At 42.6% G+C, this 23,652-nt stretch overlaps 1 protein-coding gene across 2 annotated transcripts in view; it reads right to left on the bottom strand.

The window, feature by feature from the left end:
* Positions 1-23,652, bottom strand: part of Farp2 (FERM, ARH/RhoGEF and pleckstrin domain protein 2) — a 104,299-nt gene that overhangs the window by 45,174 nt on the left and 35,473 nt on the right. For both annotated transcript variants that reach the window (XM_059278625.1, XM_059278624.1), the window contains exons 3-12: positions 19,111-19,215; positions 18,238-18,280; positions 16,246-16,324; positions 11,554-11,651; positions 9,879-9,993; positions 8,810-8,957; positions 6,366-6,461; positions 3,447-3,610; positions 3,149-3,217; positions 1,736-1,793 (exon numbers count right to left, since the gene is read on the bottom strand). In XM_059278625.1, coding sequence (XP_059134608.1) covers positions 1,736-1,793; positions 3,149-3,217; positions 3,447-3,610; positions 6,366-6,461; positions 8,810-8,957; positions 9,879-9,993; positions 11,554-11,651; positions 16,246-16,324; positions 18,238-18,280; positions 19,111-19,215 — 975 coding nt within the window. The remainder of the gene's footprint in view (positions 1-1,735; positions 1,794-3,148; positions 3,218-3,446; positions 3,611-6,365; positions 6,462-8,809; positions 8,958-9,878; positions 9,994-11,553; positions 11,652-16,245; positions 16,325-18,237; positions 18,281-19,110; positions 19,216-23,652) is intronic.

Genomic DNA, 23,652 nt, shown 5'->3' with positions numbered 1-23,652 from the left:
GAGTGTTAGAGATTTAATATCACCAAGGAGGAGATACACGTCAGTCCACTCAAGACTGAAGCGGGAGGTTGAAAATCACTGACTAGGATGTCCCTTGCCAGCACCCAAGGGCTCTGGGACATTTTTAAAGTGCTAGAGTGGCTCCAAGTGTGAGTCAGAGGAGGTGACAGCAGGGGGAGGGGAGGGGAGGAATCACACTGTGGCTCTCTCTACTCCAGGTCCCTACCCATGTCCTCACTCACGATGCCACATGTAAGGATGCCTTAATTCTCTACTTGCTAAGCATCACTCTCGTGTGTGCTATTAGTAAGACACAGTCACACTTCGAAAAAACCCTTAGCTGGGTGGTGGTGGTGCACACCTTTTTTTTTTTTTTTTTTTTTTTTTTTTGGTTTTTTGAGACAGGGTTTCTCTGTGTAGCTTTGCGCCTTTCCTGGATCTCGCTCTGTAGATCAGGCTGGCCTTGAACTCACAAAGATCCACCTGGCTCTGCCTCCCGAGTGCTGGGATTGAAGGCGTGCGCCACCACTGCCCGGCTGGTGGCGCACACCTTTAATCCCAGCACTCACAAGGCAGAGGCAGGTGGATCTCTGTGAGTTGGAAGTCAGCCTGGTCTACCGAGCAAGTTCTACAACAGTCAGGGCTACACAAAGAAACCTTGCCACAGAATTGAGTATTTCCAGGGCAGTACGTCCGTAAGCAGTACACCTAGGCATATACATATCTCAGCATGAGAAACAAGCAGGTGCTGTCACAGGAGGCCCAGTAACAAGCCTTGTAGAAAACAATAGTTGGTCATAGTTTAAAAGTAATCTAGTTTCCAACAGCTACCATATTGCCTGTTTTTAGTTTTGTGTGAGGCGGTGTTTTCTATGTAGCCTAGGCTGGCTTTGAACTCACGAGCCTCTTGCCTCAGCCTCCCAAGTGTTGGAATTATAGGTGTCAGTCACCATGCCTGGCATACTGCCTTTTCTTAATCACTCAACCACATTTCTTTATTTTCTGTGGGTTTTTAAAATAAATTAGATAATGAAAGTATAAATGTAATTTTCGTGTAAAAAATTCAATTAAAAGATGGGAATACCAAACATTAAGACACAAGGCTCAAAAGAAGTTCTCAGAAACTGTGTTCAGTATAAATGACAGACCATCAATAAAAAGGGCAAACACTGCTCAGAATGAACTATAAGCATGAAACCACAGCAGCACAAGGAAACAATGACATGATGGTACCCAAAAGCAGAATTGGTCGTATAGTCATGCTTGAGTGTGGGAGTTAATATGAAAGTGGTATAAGACGTATTGTGAGGCAGACCTGGAACACAGACTAGTCACTTATGGCTCAGCATAGGGGTGCGGAGCAGCTGATATCTCACTGGGGACATCCCTGCCAAGTGTTCTTCCATGAGGAGTCTGCGCACATCTATGTAATCAGACCAAACACACACAGCTGCAAAGCTGTTTCCTCCGTGCTCCATCTTTGTACAGCATCCTTCAAGAGCAGTGCGTCAGCCCGCCACTGCAGAGGCTACAGTGTGCTTGGGAAGTCACTGGCACAGCGGGCAGCTGTCCCGGTTTCCCAGCAACCGCAAACACTAAGACTCATCATCTGGGATTCTCTCTGAATCAGAAGCGTGCACTGAGCCATGTGAGCCTTCTTACAACACTGGGGGTGACTGTCTAGGAGAGCACACCCTGGTAGTTAATATCGCTAATGGTTCAACCAAAGACTGACCTGTTTAGGCAGATCTACAGTGAGAGCATGAAGAGATGTCCGAGTCTTACTGTGCCGTCTGCAAAACAGAGAATATGCTATGAGGCTCACACACCCCCCCCCATCTCCATATCTGTATCCACAAAGAAAGCTCACATAAGAACATGACCAAGACAGGGTGGCAAGCTACAAATTGGTAGCATAAAAGGAATGAGTAACTAAAATTAAAAAAGAAATTCAAAAGGGATAAAATTATATATTCACACTAAAGAAAACTTCACCTAAGTTTTGAGGTGGCTTACCATACCATCAAGGTTAGCATTAACTGTCAACATGACAGGATCTGGAATCACTTAGGGGTCCAAGCCTGTGAGGGTGATTTAGCTTCTGGGTACGCCTTGAGAATTATGCTGATTATGGTTTTTTGTTTGTTGGTCGTTTGTTTGAGACAGGGTTTCTCTGTAGCTTTGGAGCCTTTCCTGGAACTCACTCTGTAGCCCAGGCTGGCCTAGAACTCACAGAGATCTGCCTGCCTCTGCCTCCCAAGTGCTGGGATTAAAGGCGTGTGCCACCACCGCCCAGCTATGCTGACTACGTTAACTTCCATTGTGAACAGAATCTTTCCCTGGAAGGGGATCCTACGCTTGAGAAGGAGAGCGAGCTGAGCAAAGGCACCAGCACTCTGCTTCCCGACTGGGAAAGCGCTGTCACCACCGCTCCAAGGGCCTGCTGCTCTGCTCTCCCCACTGTGGCGGCTGTAACCTGGAGCTGTAGACCAGAACAAGCCCCTCCTCCCATAAGTGGCTTTTGTCTGGTATTTTTATCAGAGCAGCAGGAAGAGAAACTAAGACACCACGTAGAACCATCATACAAAAAATGAGCTATGTAGTTTAGAGACTTTAAATTGATACCAACTACGAATACAATTATCTCCATGAAGACATTACAAGCCCATTTTTCTTAAAAAACAAAAACCAAAAACCAAAAAAAAAAAAAAAAACCCTCAGCATTGAAATACATGCTTATGCCTTTAAAATGTCATTTATCCAAGTAAATATTTAAAATAAGCTGGACATAGTGGCACATGCCTTTAATCCTAGCACTCAGGAAGTAGAGTCAGTAGGATTTCTGTGAGTTCCAGGACAGCCAAGGCTACACAGTCAGACCCTGTTTTTTAAAGGGGGAGAGGGGCCTGGAGAGATGCTCAGTGGTTAAGAGCACTGGCTGCTCTTCCAGGGGACATGGGTTCAAGTCTAAGCATCTATATGGCAGCTAGCCACCATCTCTAAGTCCAGACCCGGGGGATTTGGCGCCCTCTTTTGGCTCTGAGAGTACTGCAGGCATGTGAACGCAGGCAAAAACGCCCCCCCCACAAAAGTGTTAAAATAGAAAATGTAAAGACATACACTTTATATCATAAGTGTCAGAGTTTACCTTTCATATGGAACTCTCTTCATCCCACCGTCTTTGACATAGTCTACTAGTTGTTTCTGAGTTCTTCCACTACAAATAAAAGCTCAGTTAACAACACAACGAAACAGTAATCGCCAGTGTTACCGTTCAGAGTTAGGAACAGACTGTCCATCGTCTTCCAGAAACATGGGTAAATAACTCTGTGTATTGTCCCTCACAAAACTGCTCCTGAATACACTCATCTGCCCAGCCTATGCCACCTCCTTCTCTCTTCCCTCACCCCAGCAGTCAGCTCCCCTGCAGCAGAGGTTAGCCCTACCTGTATCTGAAGGAGGAGCCCCGGCTGAAGAAGACAGCTTTTGCCTTTGGCTTAGGCTGGTCAGAAAGCCTAAAAAAGGTATGGTATTCCACACATATCTTCCAGAAGTTCTTACATTCATCTCTGCTACCCAGCAAGAACTCTAATGTGTCCTGGTAGGGTCCCTAGAAACAAAATACAAAGGTTCAAGAAGCAAACACAACAATAAAGAACTGGAGAACAGAAGCAAGATCTGGAAGCAGATCATATCACAGGCAGTCTCAAAATTAAAAATCAGAGCCAGGCATGGCAGCACATGCCTTAGATAACTACAGGTTATAGTTTTCAGGCTCACGTGTATCAACAGGAAGAAACCACTGCTGTTTGTCTCTTTGAGTTCTTGGCATAGATTCCTAGAAATGCAACTGTGAGCTCTAGGACCACGTGCCTTTGAATCTTATGGTCTATCTCACCGAATCATTTTCTACAACTGCAATACTTCCACGTGCACTTTGAATCTTATGGTCTATCTCACCGAATCATTTTCTACAACTGCAATACTTCCACGTGCACTTTGAATCTTATGGTCTATCTCACCGAATCATTTTCTACAACTGCAACACTTCCATTCTTCTACTGAGTCCTAAAACATAGGCGGCTAGCCAGGCGGTGGGCACGCCTTCAATCCCAGCAGAGGCAGGCACATCACTGTGAGTTTGAGGCTAGCCTGGTCTACAAAGCAAGTTCCAGGACAGCCATGACTGTTTACACAGAGAAATCCTGTCTCAAAAAACCAAAACAAACAAAACAAAACAAACAAAAAACCCTAGGTGTTTAGAGATTTAAATGTAACTTTAAAACATGCCATTCCAATAGTTGCTTTCATAAACTGAACAGTGTAGCAAGCTTTCTTATGGGCCACCAACCAGCTCCCAAATCATGACACAGAGACTTATTAGTTATAAATGCTCAGCTTTATCTTATGATTGTCCCACTAGATCTTATAACTTAACCTGCTTCTCTCATCTACGCTTTGTCCCGGGGATTTTTATCTTTCTTTCATTCTGTATGTCCTACTCCGCGTCCAGCTGCCTGGCGGGTGGCCTTGGGCGGCATCTTCTCTTTCTCCTTCATTCTCTTTCTCCTCTCTCCCATTTATTCTCTCCAATCACCAGCCCCACCTGTCCCTCTTCTGTGTAGCTATTGGCTGATCAGCTTTTTATTAGACCAATCAGGTGCCTTTGGCAGGCAAAGTGCAACAGCAACACACCTTTACATCATTAAACAAATGCAGCACAGACAAATGTAACACACCTTTACACAGTTAAAGTGATATTCCACAACAGAGTAGTATTTCTCTTCTACCTTTCCAGATTAACTCTAAGAAACACTTTTTACTCACAGAGAAAAAGGAAGCCTTTGACTTGCATCTTTTCATCCATAGAGAGTAGAGAACTATTTTAAATAATTAACAGCAGATCACCTTTCTTTTGATTGAGCCTGTGGAGTGGAGCTATAATCACAACACTTAGGAGTCTGAGCATAGTGTGGGGGACACTGTCTCACAAACCCCAAAACCAAGCAAAACAAGAACAAAAAACAACCAAACAGCCAAGTAAACACACAGACATATGCAGACAGATACATGCAGACAGACACATGCTCCAAGTCTCTACTAAAGTCAATGCAGCCCCATACTGCACATGAACATGGACAAAAGCCCCATGTGCTTCTCCGAGGCTTAGACAGAGACACTCTTCTGATCGGTCCCAGGGGACCAGAAGTACCCTGAAGCCCACCCAGGTAGCATCTCAAGCTTCAGCCAGGCCACAGCTCAGCTGATCTACTGTTTCCTAGCTTCCTTTGAACAAAGAAGATACAATTTAAACACTAACTACTTGAAGTATTGAATTTTCCCAATGATCACATTGCACAGATTACACTTTTTCTATTTCTAATCATTCAGTGGTGAAATGGTGGTTATTAGCTTGTCAGCTCTTGTTGACTGGAATCTCTGATAAAAAGGGGGGGTGTTAGCCGGGCGGTGGTGGTGCACACCTTTAATCCCAGCACTCGGGAGGCAGAGCCAGGCGAATCTCTGTGAGTTTGAGGCCAGCCTGGGCTACCAAGTGAGTTCCAAGAGAGGCGAAAGCTACACAGAGAAAGCCTGTCTCGAAAAACCAAAAAAAAAAAAAAAAAAAGGGAGGGTGTTTTGTTTTCTTTTGTTTAGACTGGATCTTGCTATATAAACCAGGCTGGTCTCAAACTTTGTAATTCTCCTCCCCAGCCTCCAGAGCATTGGGATTAAAAGGAGTTCTTATTATTCCATCAGACCTAGTCAGGGGTCAAGTTTTGGGAGTTATTTAATGAATGTGCCTGTGTGTGTGCCTGTGTGTATGTATATGCACCATGTGTGTGCAGGAGCCTATGGAGGTCAGAAGAGATCCCCTGAAACTGGAGCTACAGACAGCAGTGAGCTGCCAGGCAGGGGCTGTGAACGGAGCCAGGTCCTCTGCAAGCAAACTGCTGAGCAGAAGTCCTCACTGTGTATTGCTGACAGGTCCAGATTACTCTCAGCGTGTGCCTTCCTAGGCTCATGCTGAACTGGAAACCCTCAGGTAGGGACTGATAAGCTCCCTAGAGGGGCAATGTGGGCATGCTGGGCACTCATCCCCATCTTGACTCTGATCCCAAGTCCCAACTTTAAATTATCAAATACCTGATCCTGAAATGATTTATAAAGTAGGGTTTTTGGAGACAGGCTCTCTAGCCCAGGCTAGCCTCTAATTCCCTAGGTAGCCAGGGATGACCTTGAACTTCTGATCTTCCTGCCTCTTCCTCCAGAGTGCTGAGATTTTATATTAAATGCTTAAAAAGACCCTTAATATTCTGTAGGATTAAACTGCCTAACAATATTAAAAGTTCTAAAATAATACTCACATGGACCTCTGGGTGGAGTTTGATAAGAAACCTTTTCCTCTTGAAGCTTAGTTTCCGGACCTTGGACCAGTTGAAAGTGTTGATTTTGGTGGTTCCCTGGAATATCAGAGACAGACACACATGGTACATTTGATTACAATGTAATCAATGTAAGCGCACATGACTTTTCTCACAGAGCGGAATCCGCTTCAGCTACATCCTTGATGAGCAGCAGAGCAGTTCAAGTGCACATCACCATTTCACCTAGAACAGCTCTGAATCAAATGCCAACATCACATATATTATCTATTTTGCACTGGTGATTTAAATTTCTTAGATACAGCTTCATTGCAAATTTTAAAAACCAATGGTAGCATCACACATTTTGAAGTCCCCCCAACAAAGGGAAGTGTCTGGAAGAGGCCATGGTGATGGCCAGGCTGGCAGAGAGGGGTGTCAGGTTTCTTCCTAGGGAAAGGCAGGAAGACCACCCTAGACTGCACTGTAGTTAAAGAAAACTTCTGGTTTCCACATCAGCAGATGGGCAGACGCAAAAAACAAATACAGGTGCATGACCAGTGCACACGTATGTAGCTTTCAGAGGGCTTAGAAATGACTCCCTAAAAAGCAATGGGTAGACCTGGCGCCCAGATCTTGGTTTCTTTTTTAAAGAAAACTTTTAGCTGGGTGATGGTAGCGCACGCCTTTAATCTCAGCACTCAGGAAGCAAAAGCAGGTGGACCTCTGTGAGTTTGAGGCCAGCCTGGTCTATCAACTGAGTTCCAGGACAGCCAGAGCTGTAACACAGAGAAATCCTGTCTTGAAAAACCAAAAAAAAAAATTTTTTTTTTTTTTTTTTTACTAGGATTTGGGAGCAGGGCCTTCATCAGCTGAACCATTTTGTAAGCCTAAGCCTATTTCTAAATGTGTAGTTTGTTCTACATTTGTTTTTCTAGCATTCTGATTTGTTTTTAGGGATTGACATTTCCTCTGTAATAACAGCAGATTGACAAGGCTCAGAGCCTGAAGCAGCAGTGAATCTACAGTAGAGCCTCCCTCTCATTCTTAACCGAAAGCCGGTCATTTTAATTATCCTCTGTAGGACCAGTAAAATCACCAGTTTAATTTGTACAGAACAGTGTGAGAGTGTGTGTGTGTGTGTGTATGTGTGTGTGTGTGCACGTGTGTGTGTGCACGCGCGTGCGCGTGTGCGTGCGTGTGCTCAAGTGTACACGCACGGGTGCATACAAGCCATGGGACATGTGTGGAGGTCAGAGGACAGGTTGTAGAAGGCAGTCCGTTCCTTCCTCCATGTGGCTTCCGAGGATTAAACGCATATCATCAGGGTTGGCAGTAAGCAAGCTTACCCAAGGAGCCACTATGCCACAGGCTAATTTTTTTTTTTTTTTTTTTTTGAGGCTTGCTTTGTTGCCCAGCCTGCCTTGAAGACGGTTGGGATTACTGTATTACGGTGTCAGTGGTAAATGCACTGTGATGATGTAAAAAGCACCTTATCCATAGGACATACCATATAGGTCTGAGGGTGAGGATGTATGTCACTTATCTCAAAGGACACTGTGGTAGAAGCAGGGACGGAGTGCACCAAAGGGTGAATCCAGGTTAAGGACAGACGGGGTTCTCTGTGCTGTCCTGACACTCAGCGACCCGGAGAAGTTTCCACACTAGTGCTGTAGTCGCAGGCACCGGCATCAGCACCGACAGGTGCTAGACAGTCAGGCTTTTCAAAGAAGCCTCCAGCTGCCTGTCAATCTGGCCAGCGTTCCCGGGAGCTGACACATGGAGGGATATCGGGAACTAGGGGGGTCCATATTCCTGCGGCCTGCAGCAGAGGGACTGTGTCACCTTCTAACTGCAGGTTTCTCGTGAGTCTACATTTTCAGGGAGGTGCCTTGATTCTAACCTCTGACACACACCATGGATGGGAGACCCCTAGACTGCTGTAGCACAGGGAATGTATACTGTGTCTGTCGTGGCTGCGACTGATCTTCATACAGATAAACCAGGCCTTCTGCTTTCAGGCCCAGCGTGTCTAACTCTGAGCTCCCTGTCATCAAAACTCTCATGGCCCAGCAGAGTTCTTACCCCCAGAATGTCCTCTGCCCCACCCCCAGACAAGATCCTGGCCCGAGTTTCAGATCCTAAAGGTGACTCTGGTTCACCATTAGAAGGAATGACAGAGCAGACACCTTGGGCAGTGGTCAGCCCAGGCAGTAGTCACGACTGTGAGTTCCAGGGCAGTGAGCACAGCTGTACTGGGCGAGAGAAGGACCAGAAAGCAGCTTCTTCGTTGTAGGAGATGGGTCAGATCAGATGATACGCTAAGTTTCTCTTCTGCACACAGCACTCACTCATCACAACAAAAGTCCACCAACAAATACAGCAACAACAAACCATAGCAAGCCCCTGTGCACCGGACTCTGGCCCCTCCCTGTCCTTCCACCTACCTGGAACACAAGGACACCCATGTGAGAAACTGCCAGATTAATCTTGGTCCCTTCTCTATCAGAAGCCATGTGAAATCTGATGCCATACATTTCCAACTTTCTTGCAATCTCCAGCACCTGGAAATCCGATTCTGCAGGTGTCTGGCCCCTATAATGAAGGACATTTTAACATATCAAACACTTGTCTTCTAAAGGAGTCAAAGCATATAAGAAATAGGTCAGGAAAACAGTCAGATAAGTCAGCTAACAAATCAACGTGGAAGTTTTTATTTTTAGGGGGCATGTGGTTCACTTCTGCATTTACCAACTACAAAACTAGCACACCACATGTGGAGGCCGAGGAAATGGGCTCCTTCTGTGTTAGTCTTCCATCTTCTTATTCTAATCTACTTGTAAAAGGTAGAGTGTTTCATCTGAACTCACTAAATGATTAGTTTTACAATTTACTAGAAGTTATATGCCAACGACACTAGCTACTGAACAGTGAGCTGGAGGAAATGTCCTAAATGATACTGGTATCTTTCTTATCATCGCAAAACAACTGAATTTACTGAGTGGTGGTGGCGGCGGCGGCGGCGGTGGCGGCGCACGCCTTTAATGCCAGCACTTGGAAGGCAGAGGCAGGCACATCTCTGTGAGTCTGAGGCCAGCCTGGTCTACAGAGCGAGCTCCAAGACATCTAGGGTTAAACAGAGAAACCCTACCTTGGGAAAAACAACAACAACAAAAATAACTGATCTATCCACATAAAGGTCTCCTAAAATGCTATACAGTCCACAGCCCAGGTTACATTACCAGAAAACAGAATGAATCTGGCCAACATCCTATTAAGCAGCCTCAGGAAATCAATGCTCACATGAAGTCACATCTGGAGCAAAGGAAGGCTCCCCTGCTCTGTGCCCGAATGTGGGACTTTCCCCTTGCTTTGTTAGACCCACACAGGCTGCTGCATGTTCTCAGACCAGAGAACAACCAATGTTACTTCAGTTCAAATTCTGCAGAAGCCTAACAAAAGTCCCTAAACATCCTTTAGCTCTAACTGCGTCACCCCCACTCCTGACCAACTTACGTGTGCCTCTGATGGAAGTCTAGTATCTTTTCCAGGGATTGCTCCTGGTTGGGCAAGTACTCATTGACTTTGAGGTGTTCTCGATCCAAGGCTTCATCATAATCCCCTATCTCCGCTGAGATGAGACAATGAAAGCAAATATTTTATATTTTATCTTTCCAAATATTTCCAGCATATTTCCAAATATGTTGTTCAAAGATAAACACAGAAAGGTATAGGGATTTTCCCCTCTAACTCCTGAAGACCAAAAATTCTGATAGTTTATAGTGAACCCTGAATATAATGACAATTTTTATTTTATGTTTTAAAAGATTTTAAAAAGTTTGTGTGTATGAGTGTTTTGCCTGCATAGGAATGTAGCATGTACATGGACCATGTGCATGCAGAGCTTGAGGAAGCCAGAAGAAAGCATGTACTCCCGGAGCGGGAGCTGTTGATGGTTATGAGGCACCATGTGGGTGCTGAGAACAGAACCTGAGGCCTCTGCAGGAGCAGCAAGTGGTCTTAACCTTTGAGTCGTCTCTCTCGCCCCAGCTTACTATTTGTTTGTTAGTTTGCTGAGACAGGGTTTCTCTGTGTAACCCTGGCTGTCCTGGAACTCACTCTGTAGACCAGGCTGGCCTTGAAGTCAGAGATCTGCCTTCGCCACCCAAGTGCTGGGATTAAAGGTGTGGGCCACCACTGCCCAGCTTCTATTTTTAAAAATCAGTTTATACATATATTGTCTCATGAATACTATAACCACGACAATTATTTTGCTTTAGAAAAATGCAGGCTAAATCATTTTTTTTTCCTTCAGGGCTTTTCAAATTTTCAAGAATCTCCTAAATTTATAATTTAAAAAAATATTTATTTATTTTTATTTTATGTATGTGAGTGTTTTGCCTGTACATAGTAAATGCACCATAACATAGCCTCGCCTTAGTCTAGAAACAATGTGGGTCCTTCCCTTCCTATGTCTTCATAAGTCCTGTAAAACACGTGCCTGCGTCTCGGAATCTCTTGCTACTCTTCACGGTCTATGTCTGAAGTGAGTTAGTTTTTGTACCCTTCTCCACCACCTTTTGTTCCACATAAGACACTAAAGGAATGTGTTCTCTTCCCTTCAGCGTTAATGTTTAGACAGCGGGGACTCTAACTCACCCTCAGGAGGCCCCTTCTGGGTGTGCTGAGGATCTGATTTACAGCCTGACTCTGGACTGAATATGCATTGCTGTTAAATTGGCTAAAGGTAGATGGGGCGCGGAGACAGAGGTCAGTCTGGGTACACAAAGTAAGGCCAGCCCAAGTTGTTTAAAAACATAAACAACAACAACAACACACCCGAGTGCGGGCTCTGTGGTTCAGTGGTGCAATGTCTGCCTAGCAAGTGTGAGGCTCGCTGTTCTTTTCCAGCACCGGGAAGGAGAGAGACAGAGGAAAGACAAATGGGAGACAACTCTGAAGAATGAACGTAACTACAGATTTGGGCTTTGGGCCTATATGCAGAGCTATTTGTCAAGGAGTGGCACATTACAGTGGTTAGCTTTCATCTTATCAAGAATACATCTAAATAGAAATGCCCATTTAAAAAACAAACCAAAACCAGACTTGTCAATTACACATGCGCACCAGCCAAGCAAGGGCAGCTCTGCTGGCCTGTCCCAGACCCTCCCGCGGGGGCGCAGATACTAACACTGCAGGAGGTGGGATACGAGCAGGGCTGCAGTGGCGGCAGCGCACGTCAAGCGTTCTTCCAGGAGGTCTCTCTTGAGTTGCAAGGCAAACAGGTACCTAGACAGGTGTTCAAGCAAGAGAAGATCAACTCCAAAGTTCTGAACATAATACAGACACGCCTCTCTAAGAGCGCACACAGCTCTGGGGTGCAGCACTCAACACTGAACAAAATGGAGTGCCCTCCAAGCACAAGTCACAAAAGCCCTTTCACAGAGCAAGCAGACACCAAAGGTCAGAAGACAAGTCTGCTCAGCAGGCTCTGTCGTGCACGTCAGAGCACACCCAAAGTGCTCAGCACACAGAGGAACTTCTGTCCACAGCAGGACAGAGAAATTCGCCTTTTCAGGCATATCACTAATCCACGCAATCACACTCTCTGAGGGAATACCTTCAACAAGGAAGTTCATGAATTCATATTACAGAACTGCAATCACAGTTTTGGACAGAAGAACAGAAATACACAGTTAAGACAGCTTCAAATGTGCTGTAATGCTTTGAAGCAGATTGATAATACTCAGTCTCAGTGAGAATCTAAGACACATGTACTTTAAAACACCACTGGTGAAAATGTAAACAGAGAAGGCAATTGGAAAGCATTTTTGAGGCCAATCATGGTGGCACACACTTTTAATCCCAGCCCTCCAGAGGCAGAGACAGGTATATCTCTGTGAGTTCAAGGTCAGCCTAGTCTACATAGTAAGTTCCAGGAAAGCCAGAGCTACATAATCGTCAGACCCTGTCTCAAAATAAATAAGTAGGTAGGTAGGTAGGTAGGTAGGTAGATAGATAGATAGATAAAAAAGAAAAGAAAAAAGAAAATATTTATATCTTAATTTAATCCTTAATAAGCATGACTAAGTAGTTCTTTCTAAGTATTGTTCTGGAAGTTGCAAAACTTGGTGAATAACCCAAACTCCCTGTTTTCACAGAAATTTACACTTTGGTACAAACTATTAAAATTTTACTAGATTTGGGAATGGAGAGATGACTCAGCAATTAAGAGCACATGTTGCTCTTCTGGAAGACCTAGGTTCAATTCCCAGCATCCACATGGTGGCTCACAATTGTTCTGTAACTCCAGTGCCAGAGAATTTCATGGTGGTCATCAGGCACGCATGTGGTACACAGAAACTCGTGCAGGCAAAGCACACACATGCAAAAAAAAAAAAAAAAATTACTACATTCTCTGTTTTTTGATAAACGAAATGGAATGCTTCTGAACCTGTATATTGTTCTTATGTAGATGGCATGCTAATCTCTGTAGCCTTTCAATTTTAGTATACACGCAGCTGAAAGGAGCACCTGTAGACTCAGAATTTAAGATGTATGTGCTCTTGAACCAGACAGTTCCATGCTAACAGATTTTCCACAGCAGTATTCCCAGAGTTCACAAAGGCATGCCAACAATGACATTTCTTTATGATATTTTAACAGAAAAACTGGGAATAAGCCCCAAATGCACTAAGATGCTAATGAATGCATTAGGTGCCAGTCTACACTCAGTGTGAAAGGCTATGGATTACTAAACATGGGGGGAAAGTTTCAACGTACAGTTCACATGTATCATTTGATAATGCTTTGTAACATAATTTCCTTGAGGCTCTAAGCTGTGTTCACTGAAAGAACTCTTAGGAAGATCTCTGCCCAGTGTTTGAACTTACCTGGGGGGTAAGGGGTGGGCAAGGACAAAGAACTTTGGTTTTTTATTTTACATAACTTTATTTGAAATTTTCTTTTTTGCCACAGATATACTTTTTAATAAACTAAAGGGGAAAAAGGCCTTCTGAATGAAAATAAGGGGGCATAACTGACTTCCCAGGGCCGGGCTGTTGGTAGAGTGCTCACCAAGTGCACGAAGCCCTGGCTCCATCCCCAGCAACACTGGAACAGGCTGTGGTGGCCAATGCCTAGAGTCCTTAAACTCAGCAAGTGGAAACAGGGGGCACCCTCGGCTGCTCAGTGAGTTAAAGTCAGCCTTAGTCATAAGAACCTTTTCAACAACAACAAAACAAACAAACAAAAAACCAGATTGCCCCAAACCAAGCTGAACCTAATACTCAGACACAGGATTCTAAATTAGAGACTATTTTGTTTAATTTGGGAGAATATGATTTAGAAATGATTCCCCTTCAAAAAGGTCCCGCATGGTGCTTCTCAGAGTTCAGTAAGTTACCAAGGTGTGTTTTATGTTCACTTACAGTAGCACTGCTTTGCTAGCTATAGTTCAGTCTCCTCATCAACCTAAGATGCTGCTCTCCTTTCTCTGTACCTGACATTCCATGAGTTCCTGCATGGTCCATGATCTACAGAGCCTTTAGGAGGGATTCACTGTAACTCACATGATCCTGGCCCAGTCAGGACTTACTCATTTTGGGGACACTATGATAGTGTCCTATTCTCTTTCATCTGCATCTGACCCAGGGTTTTGAGTCTATTTTATTTTTTATTTTATTTTGGCTTTTCAAGATGTGGTTTTTCTGTGTATCCCTGGCTGTCCTGTAACTTGCTCTATAGACCAGGGCACTGGCCTCAAACTCAGGTATCTGCCTGACTCAGCTGGAATTAAAAGTGTGTGTCACCATACCCAGCTTGAACCTAATTTAAAGTTGTAGCTTTATTTTTCATTATAAAATCAATATACATAAGCACAAAAGGCACAGAGAAGATTTCCTAATCTTTCCCACCTCAAGGACAACTGTTACATTTTCTGTCAGTAATTTCTACAAAAAGAGCAACATATAATTAGAGAAGCAATGGAAACTTCCTCATACCCCTACCTGACTCATTCTATGCCGCTATTCATGAGGACTATTGCATGGTATACACCTCTCACTTAAGTAGGTTTTTGTTGATAAATATTTATATGATCAGAATTTTGACAAATTTTAATTTGACAAATTTAATTTGTAAACATAAATCTAAGCCATGCAGAAAATACTATTTGAAATTGTTCTAGCACTCCATTCAAGTTTTATTTTCAAGTTTAAAGCATAGATCCTTCTTCTAAGTTCTACTTCATATTTGTGTCTGTATAATAACCAGATGCTAAGATCTTCTTTAACCACATTTACTGGCATTTATTTGTCTCCTAGCTCATTTATTTTTTAGCTTAAAAGTATTTATTTGGGAATACTAATGTGCCACACACACGCATGTGGAAGTGGGGGCATGACTTTTGGATGTTGTTTCTCTCTGTCCACCATGGGGTTCTGGGACTGAGTTCAGGTCAGCAGGCTGGCAGCAAGCACCTTTACCCACAGAGACATCCACCTTGTTCTCATTCATTCTTTTTGTTTGTAATTGTGTGTGTGTGTGTGTGTGTGTGTGTGTGTGTGTGTTTTAATGCACTAAAGATAACTTTAGAGGTACCAAAATGTGTCCATGTTGCATTAAGAAATAAAAACAAACACTTCATTTTGTATTTATTTGACCAAGAACAAGCTCAAATTTGAATTCTCCATTATTCTCCTTGCATACTACATCTGTCACACTTCGTGGTTACTGGTCAATCTGTGGTCTGTCGTTGTATATATTTGTGCCTGCTTGAATGCTGTCTAATGTCTGACAGTCCCTTAGGTCTGTCTGTCCCTTAACAAAGAACTTGGCTCTGAATTTATTGAACTATACAATAAACAGCACGGCAAAGGGACGAGGGGTCCTTTATAGAAATCTTTAACAGAGTTCTACAAGGGGAATCATTTTATTGACCCTAACTCACTCAAACAATATCCATATGCTTTTCCAATATTTATAGTGAATATTTATTTTATAAGCAGAATATTTATTTTATAGCAGATAGTTACCACAATACACACACACACACACACACACACACACACACACACACACACACACACAATCTGGGTGAGGGGCATGGAAGAGGACATAACTTAAGATTGAAGCCATTAATTAGCTTAGGTTGTAAAAGCTGATTGCATGGGCAATCCGAGGCAAGTTTGGCTGGTTCTCTTAAAGGCAGGTTAAACACAGTAGGAAAAAGATACATTAAGTGGGCTTTTTGTCAGTTTCACACAGGCTAGAGTCATCTGGGCAGAGGGAACCTCATCTGAGAAAATGCCTCCACCAGAACGGTCTGTGAGCAAGTCTGCGGTGCATTTTCTTGATTAATGATTAATATAGGTGAGACCATCCCAAAGGGTGAGGGGCTGCAGAACAGGTTGAGCAAGCCATGGAAAGCAAGCCAGTAACCAGCATTCCTCCGCTCCAGTTCCTGCCTTGAGTTCCTACCCTGACTTTCCTCAGGGACACAGTGGGACCTGAGAGTTGTAAGATGGAATAAACTTCTTCCTCCCCAAGAAAAAGGTTTTGCTTTGGGTCATGGTATTTTTTCACAGCAATGAAAATCCTAACTAAAACAAAGATAAAGCTTATGTGAGTTCAAGGTGTATCATTAACTTGGGTGTGAGGTTCAGCAAAAATTCAGTCTCTCTGGAAAATATCAAGGGATATTTTCATAAAATTATAGCACTGAAATAGCATATCATAATATTTTTCACAATAAATAAATAAATGTAGTAAAAATACAGTTCAGCTACACTCAGAAACAACTAAGTAGAAAGACAGCTTTGTTCCCTCCTAACCACTCAGGCAGGTGAATAACAAACGCCCCTGATCAGCATGAGCTCATTACCTTGTGTACTCTTCCTGCAACTGACCAGGATCTGGTGGGAAAAATTTTACTGCCAGACGAAGCACTGCATTCTTTGGCCCTATAAAAATAAAATAAATAAAATGTCACAGATAAGGTTAATCTCCATATTTATTTTCTTTCTATAATAAAATATCAAAGACATTTCCTATACACTCATTAATGAGTCCTTAATTACCAATCACATGTATTGAGAAATTTTAATATTTTGTTTTAAGCAGAGATTACTTGGGGAACATTCTAAAGTAGGTGGGAAATTACACATTAAAACTTTAAAATTAACGCTAGGCATGGTGGTGTACACCTTTAATTCCAGCATTTGGAAGGCAGAAGCATGCGGATCTTTGTGAGTTCAATACAAGCCTGGTCTACAAATTGAGTTGTAGGCCATCTGGGGTTCCACAGTGACACCCTGCCTCAAAAAGAAACAGAAAAAAAGCTAGAGAGGATATAGGTGAGTTGGGAAAGTATGTGTCTACCTTTCACAAGGCACTGGGCTCCATTCCCAAGACCACATAAAAACCAGGTGTGTGTATCCTATAATCCCAGCACTGGAGAGAGGCAGAAAGACCAGGAGTTCAAGGTCATCCTTGGATACATAGCAATTTTGAGGCCAGCTTGGACTACATGAGATCCTTTCTCAAAAAATAAAATTTAATTATAGACAGCTGTAGTGGCTTACGACTGTAACCCTAGCACCAGGGAAGCTGAGGCAACAGGATTACTGTGCATTTGAAGCAATCCCAGGCAACACGATAAGTCTGAGGTTAGCCTGGACTACAGAGTAAGACCCTGGCCCTAAAAACAAAAGCAGTATTAACAATGAATTTAAACAACAACAAATATGGGCCAGGAGCGGTGGTGCACCCCAGCACTTAGGAAGCTGAAGCAGGAGGGTCATGGGTTCAGGACTAGTCTGAGCTACAAAGGGACCTTGTCTTGAAAATGAGACGACACACAGAACAAAATACATTCCTGATTATATTTTAGGATAAAATTACATTAAGATGCTTATACCATTAATATTGTGGAAATAAAAACATGTTTTTTAATTCTTATATACATTAGAGAGAAAAAACATCACCGGTACTTACTAACTGAACTAGAACAATCTGACTTTGCAAAAGGCACCAGACACAGCAGATCTGATGTCTGTGCCACTGAAATTTAACACCAGAGCTGTATAGTTTTTAGGGAAAGAGGAGGAAGTTGGCTAAAATGCTATGGCAACATGAACAGTCTTATCTTCTCTGTGCAAGTTACTTCTATCCTTTTCTCCTTAATGTAGTTACTAAAAAGGTGTAGTCAATGCTGCCCATGACAGCACATGCTTGTAATCCCCTCACTTGGGAGGCTAATGTGCAGGATCATGCGTGCAAGGGCAGTCCGGAATATGTGGAAAGAACCTGCTCCCCTCTCCACATCCAAAACCCAAACCAAGAAAATATAAAAAAATCCCCGAAACAAAAAGTTTGTTTTGTTAAGTGTAGAAGTGTTTGCTTGCATATATGTATGTGCCCAACATGCCTGCCTGGTCCTTGGAAGCCAGAAAATGGCGTCAGGTCTCCTGCACTGGAGTTGCAGGGGATTATAAGTCTCCATGTGGGCAGTGGGTCTTGCAAGGGCAGCAAGTGCTCTTAACCACTGACCCATTTTTCTAGTCCTCCAAAAGTTTCTTTAAAAAGGCCTTGCAATGTCTTCTCATGACTTAGAAAGAAACTTTTCTCCCCATAACATACTGACCCACAATTAAGATACCAAGCAATAAATCCTGTGACTTTCAAATTTAAGGCAAGTTATCTATGATGATTTGAGTTAAATCTAATGTCCTTATGCCTGTTTACTGTAGTTTAAAAACCAACCAGCAAAGCGACTTCAAGTCTATCCACTGTGACTACTCTTCCCACCTATGCAGAGCCGTGACAATGACCGTGAACACGTAGAGAATTTACCATTCCAGAACAAGGTACTTACTTCGTACTTGCCTAACGATGGGCTTCATGGGTTCAAGCCAAATCTAAACAGGGTTTAAACAGAAGAGAATGAAACTAGTCAATAACTTCCTCATTTAGTAAGTATACTACAAAACACAAACAATTAATTAGAAGATTTTATGACAGGATATTTTAAGTTGTTCTCTTTCACAACAATCACATCTTAATAAGCTGTACAGGAAGCTCAGCAATGCCTGCTTCAAGGAGCTGGAGCACCACTAATGTGCTATAACTCCGTAACACTAATCTGGGTAACGCTCAGCTCTCAAACAGAACCAATTGTGAGCAAGCCACAAACTGATGCTGCTATGTGCAAGGTGTCTGCTGTGCACCGGAGCAGAAAACTCAAGCAAACCCACCCCGCTGCAGGGCCGAGACATGACAGAGCACAGCAACGACACACTTTCTGATCTAAAGGGCTGATGAGTTTTTTGTTTTTAAAACAGTCACATCTATAAATAATAATACGCCACACTTTTACAGTTTGTTTAATAAGTGAAATGATGCAAAGTTAGTCACTTTGCTCAAAATCAACTTGCAACACAATTCAGATCTAGCAGGCTGCATCGGTGGTTGTCATGGCAACTCAGAAGGTTTCCTTGGCACAGGTGCTAGTGGGTGGAATAAGTTTAAGGAGGATATGCATTTAGGCTTAAAGGCAGGCATATTCCTCACAGGTGAAAAATCAAGTACTTTATTATCACAGCTTTGCTAAGAATGATGTGTCACTTATCAAACATCTTGTTTACATCATTATAGTATGACCTAAAAGGTTTTTTGGACACCGTGGACACCATGGTTATTCTACAACACAGTTAGATCCAATTTCCAAAAGCAAATCAAAAGCACATACCCAGTAGGACTGGATGTTCTTAAACTCCAGACCAAAGTAGTCACATTCAATCAGGTTCAAATGCTTCCACACTTGTGTCAGTAAGACCTGTCCATCACACTTAGGCTGCAAGGAGACAGGTGAGAAAAAGCTCACTGATTGTATGAAGAACAACAAAGGTTTGTGAAAACTGGCATAAAGTCACATGTTCCACATAACGTTTTATTGAATTTCTTGCTTCATTTTGACCTTGTATGTATAAGATTCACAAACTATCACATAGAAATAAATGGATTTTGGGCTTAGAAACTGATAGCAAAATAAACATACAAACAAAAACTCCATCTTACATTCTTAGTGTGTTTTAGTCATTTCTTTCTGATTCTAGACTACAGCAACCATTTCTAGGTTCAGTTAACATTTTATCAAATAATTTATCAATATAAATTACCAATAAAAAGTAGCATTCCAGCCGGGCGGTGGTGGCGCACGCCTTTAATCCCAGCACTCGGGAGGCAGAGCCAGGCGGATCTCTGTGAGTTCGAGGCCAGCCTGGTCTCCAAAGTGAGTTCCAGGAAAGGCGCAAAGCTACACAGAGAAACCCTGTCTCGAAAAACCAAAAAAGAAAAAAAAAAAAAGTAGCATTCCAAAGTCTATTTATGTAGTATTCCAATTAGTAACTTACTATTTGACAATATTCACATGCTATGTAGCCCTGACTGTGTTGGAACTCACTTTGTAGACCAGGCTGGCCTTGAACTCAGAGACTCACCTGCCTCTGCCTCCCCTGTTCTGGGATTAAAGGTGTACACCACAACTGCCTGGCTGAAAAACTTTTGAATAGAGATGTTGAACAAATAATCTAGAATCATACTGAATTAATATAATTTATCTTCTACCCACACATAAGCTGAGGAAGAAAAACAAACAGAGCTTAGCGGTTAATAAATTAGTCCCAGGATAAATTAAAACAGTGACATTCATTTATCTTAGAGGATCAGGAGAAAGGTCTGTAAGGCAATTCCACCTTGTGATGAGACTGTAAATAAAAGAAATTTCTTGAGGGGAAGAGATGTTTCCATGGTGCTGCACGTGGATGTCAGAGGACAACTTTGTGGAGCTGAATTTCTCCTTTCACCTTTACATGGCTTCTGTGGTTCCTGGGGATTGAACTCAGGTTGTCAGACTCAAGGCTACCTTGCTGACCCTATTTAAGAAATTGGGAGTGTGGGGAGCATGATGCTACACACCTGTGATCCCAGCACTCAGGAGACTGGCAGGCTGGCTTCTCTGAGTTGGAAGGCCAGTCTGGCTTACATAGTGAGTTCCAAGCAAGCCAGGGTTACACAGTAAGACTGTTATCTCAAAAACAAACAACAATAAAAAACCAACAAAACAACAACAAAAATCTTAATATTATAAATTCATATGTGTAACCATTGGGGAGGAATTTGAAAATAATTTTCAAAGTTTAGTATGTATTTATCTGTCCCAACAAGGCCACCTCTGGAACTTTTCCATATAGACTGTCTCATAAACTGCACCAAGCTAATTACACAAGGACACATTCAGTATAGAATTGGCCAAATGAGTAACTGTAGTAAGCTCATGGCTGGCTGTAATCTTAGTACCTGGGGAGGCTGAGCCAGGAAAACTGCTGTTGAGTCTGAGGCTAGCCCTGACACACAGGATGAGTTCCCAGGTAAGCTTGGCTCAAAACCAAACATACAAACAAACAAACAAAAAACCCCATAAAACCCAAATAAGTAATAACACACTAATGATGAAAAGAGAACACTGAACTCTTTTTTGTTTGTGTTTTGTTTTGTTTTGTTTTTGAGACAGGGTTTCTCTGTGTAGCTTTGCGTCTTTCCTGGAACTCACTCTGTAGCCCAGGCTGGCCTTGAACTCACAGAGATCCTCCTGCCTCTGCCTCCTGAGTGCTGGGATTAAAGGCGTGAGCCACTGCCGCCCAGCTCAAGAAATTTTTATTCATTTTACATATCAATCACAGATGATATAATTATTTTTTAAATATTTATTATCCTTACTTTGTTTATGAGTGTTCTACCTGCACACTTGATGCTTGCTGCATGAGTGTGTGGTGCCTGCAGAGGTCAGAGGAGGGCACCAAATCCCCTGGAACTGGAGTTGGGTGGTTGTAAGCAGCCACGTGGGAGCTGTGAACTGAGTGTGGGCCCTCTACAAGAGCAGTCTCCAACTTGAGACAATTCTTACCACCAGTGCCGCAGGTGGTAAGAAAGCAAGACACTGAGCACAGCAGGCAGGTACTCTATCACTAGCCAAATCCCTAGCCTGATGTAACTGTAGGGATTTTTCATGGATGGGGTGGGGCGGGGTCTCACTACGTAACTTACATGGCTAGCCTGGATCTCATTAAGTAGACCAGGTTGGCCTTGAGCTTGCAGTGGTCTTTTTGCTGCTGCCACTCAGTGCTAGGAAGACAGATGTGGGACAGCAGGCCACCAAATGTGACTTTCTGTTTTTGAGAATAGTTTTCATTGAATGTGCATGACTGTTTGGCCTACACATATGTATGTGCACCACAGGTGTGCCTGGAGCCTTTGGAGGGCAGAAGAGGGCATCAGATCCCTTGTAACTGGGGTTGCAGGTGACTATGTGACATTGGAAACCAAACTAGTATCCTCATCAAGAGCAGCAAGAGTTCTTAACTTCTGAGCCATCTGTCTAGCCCCCAATTCTTTTTTAGACAAGATCATATGTAGCACAGGCTACCCTTGTGCTCATTATGTAGACAAGGCTGGCCTTGAGATCCTGATCTTCCTGTTTCTACATCTACAGTGCTAGAATTAAGGGCATAAGCCATCATGCTCAGCATCAGATGTTATTCTTTTTTTTTTTTTTTTTCAGGAGACAGTTTCTCTATGTAATCCTGGCTGTCCTGGAACTCACTCTGTAGACCAGGCTAGCATTGAATTCAGAGATCCACCTGCCTCAGCCTCTCAAGTGCTTGGATTAAAGGCGTGCTCCGCCACAGCCGCCGCCACCACCAACACCACCACCCGGCTCCAGGAGTTATTCTTTATCATCTTAAGATTGACTTCCAAAATTCCATGCTGTTGTTTTAACACTTATAGTAAAAGAGAAAAAAGAAGCTAGGTGGTGGTGGTGGTGGTGGTGGTGCATGCCTTTAGTCCCAGTACTCTAAGGAGGCAGAAGTAGGCAGATCTGTGAGTTTGACGACAGGTTGGTCTACAAAGTGAGTTGTACTCACAGAGAAACCCTGTCTTGAAAAAAAAACAAATCAAAAAAAAAAAAAAAAAAGAAAAGAAAGAAAGAAAAAACCAAATCAAACTAAACCAAACCAGAGATGGGGGGGGGGGGTAGGGGGTAAGTAAAAACCTAGAAGGAAAAAAGCAAACTATCATAAATTGCAAAATGATGTTATTTTTAAAATCCAAGGGGTTGAGGATTTAGCTCAGTGGTAGAGCGCTTGCCTAGCAAGCGCAAGGCCCTGGGTTCGGTCCTCAGCTCTGGGAAAAAAAAAAAAAAAAAGAAAAGAACATTTAAAATCCAAGGATAGCAACTAGAAACTATTATAAAAGAAGTCAAATCCAGTCATGTGACCAGGGGAAAACTATTACACAAAAGTCAATAGCCTTTACCTATACAATTGACTATAATTTGAGGACAGATTAGAAGAAACAATTACATTTTCAACAAAAAAAAAAAAGTGAGCGATCTTGGAACAGGCTCACTAGTCTCTAATGCTGTTCATGTCTGCAGCTTCTTGATTGATTTTCTATTGTCTCAGTAAGGTACCAAAGTCTCCAACAATTGTCCTGTTCTCAGCTTCCTCCCTTCATATGCTACTGTTTTGCTTTAGGGGTAGGTGCTCTGATGTTGGGTACATGTATATTTCATTACACTTTCAGGCTGAATTGACCCATCCATCATTATATAGTGACTTTCTTGTTTGTACAGACAGTTTACTTTGTCTGGTTAAGTACAGCCTCTTTTCTTCTAGCTAACATTTCCATGGCATACCATTTCAGCCTATAAGCATCTCTGAATCGAAATGGCATGTTGCTTGTAGACAGCATATAAGTGGGACTTGCAGATTGAACTCAATTCCTTTAAAGATTCTAATGGCATTTTTCATATAAATAGAAAAAATGTCTAAAATTTGTGTCTAACCACAAAAGGTCTCATATTACCCAAAACAATCTTGAAGATAAAAACAAAGTTGGGCACATCATACTTCCTGATTTCAAATGACATTATAAAGCCACATCAATCAAAACAATATGGTACTGGAATTAGCTATACACAAAACCAATGACGTATAGCGAGCTCAGAATAAACAGAAGCAATTAAGTCAACTATTTTTTTTTCCCAAGGAGACAGAATAGAAAACAATAAACTCTTTAATAAATGGGACTGGGCAAACTGAATAACCACATGCTAAAGAAAGAAACTGGACCCTTACCTAATACCATATATAGAAGTCAATTCAAAATAAAGACTTTAACATATCTGACTTAAAACCATAAAACTTCTATAAGCAAGGCCCAGTATAGT

This window comes from Peromyscus eremicus, chromosome 13, assembly GCF_949786415.1.
Source record: "Peromyscus eremicus chromosome 13, PerEre_H2_v1, whole genome shotgun sequence".
NCBI classification, from domain to species: domain Eukaryota; kingdom Metazoa; phylum Chordata; class Mammalia; order Rodentia; family Cricetidae; genus Peromyscus; species Peromyscus eremicus.
Note: the sequence above shows the minus strand (reverse complement) of the source record. Positions and strands in the feature narration are given on the sequence as shown.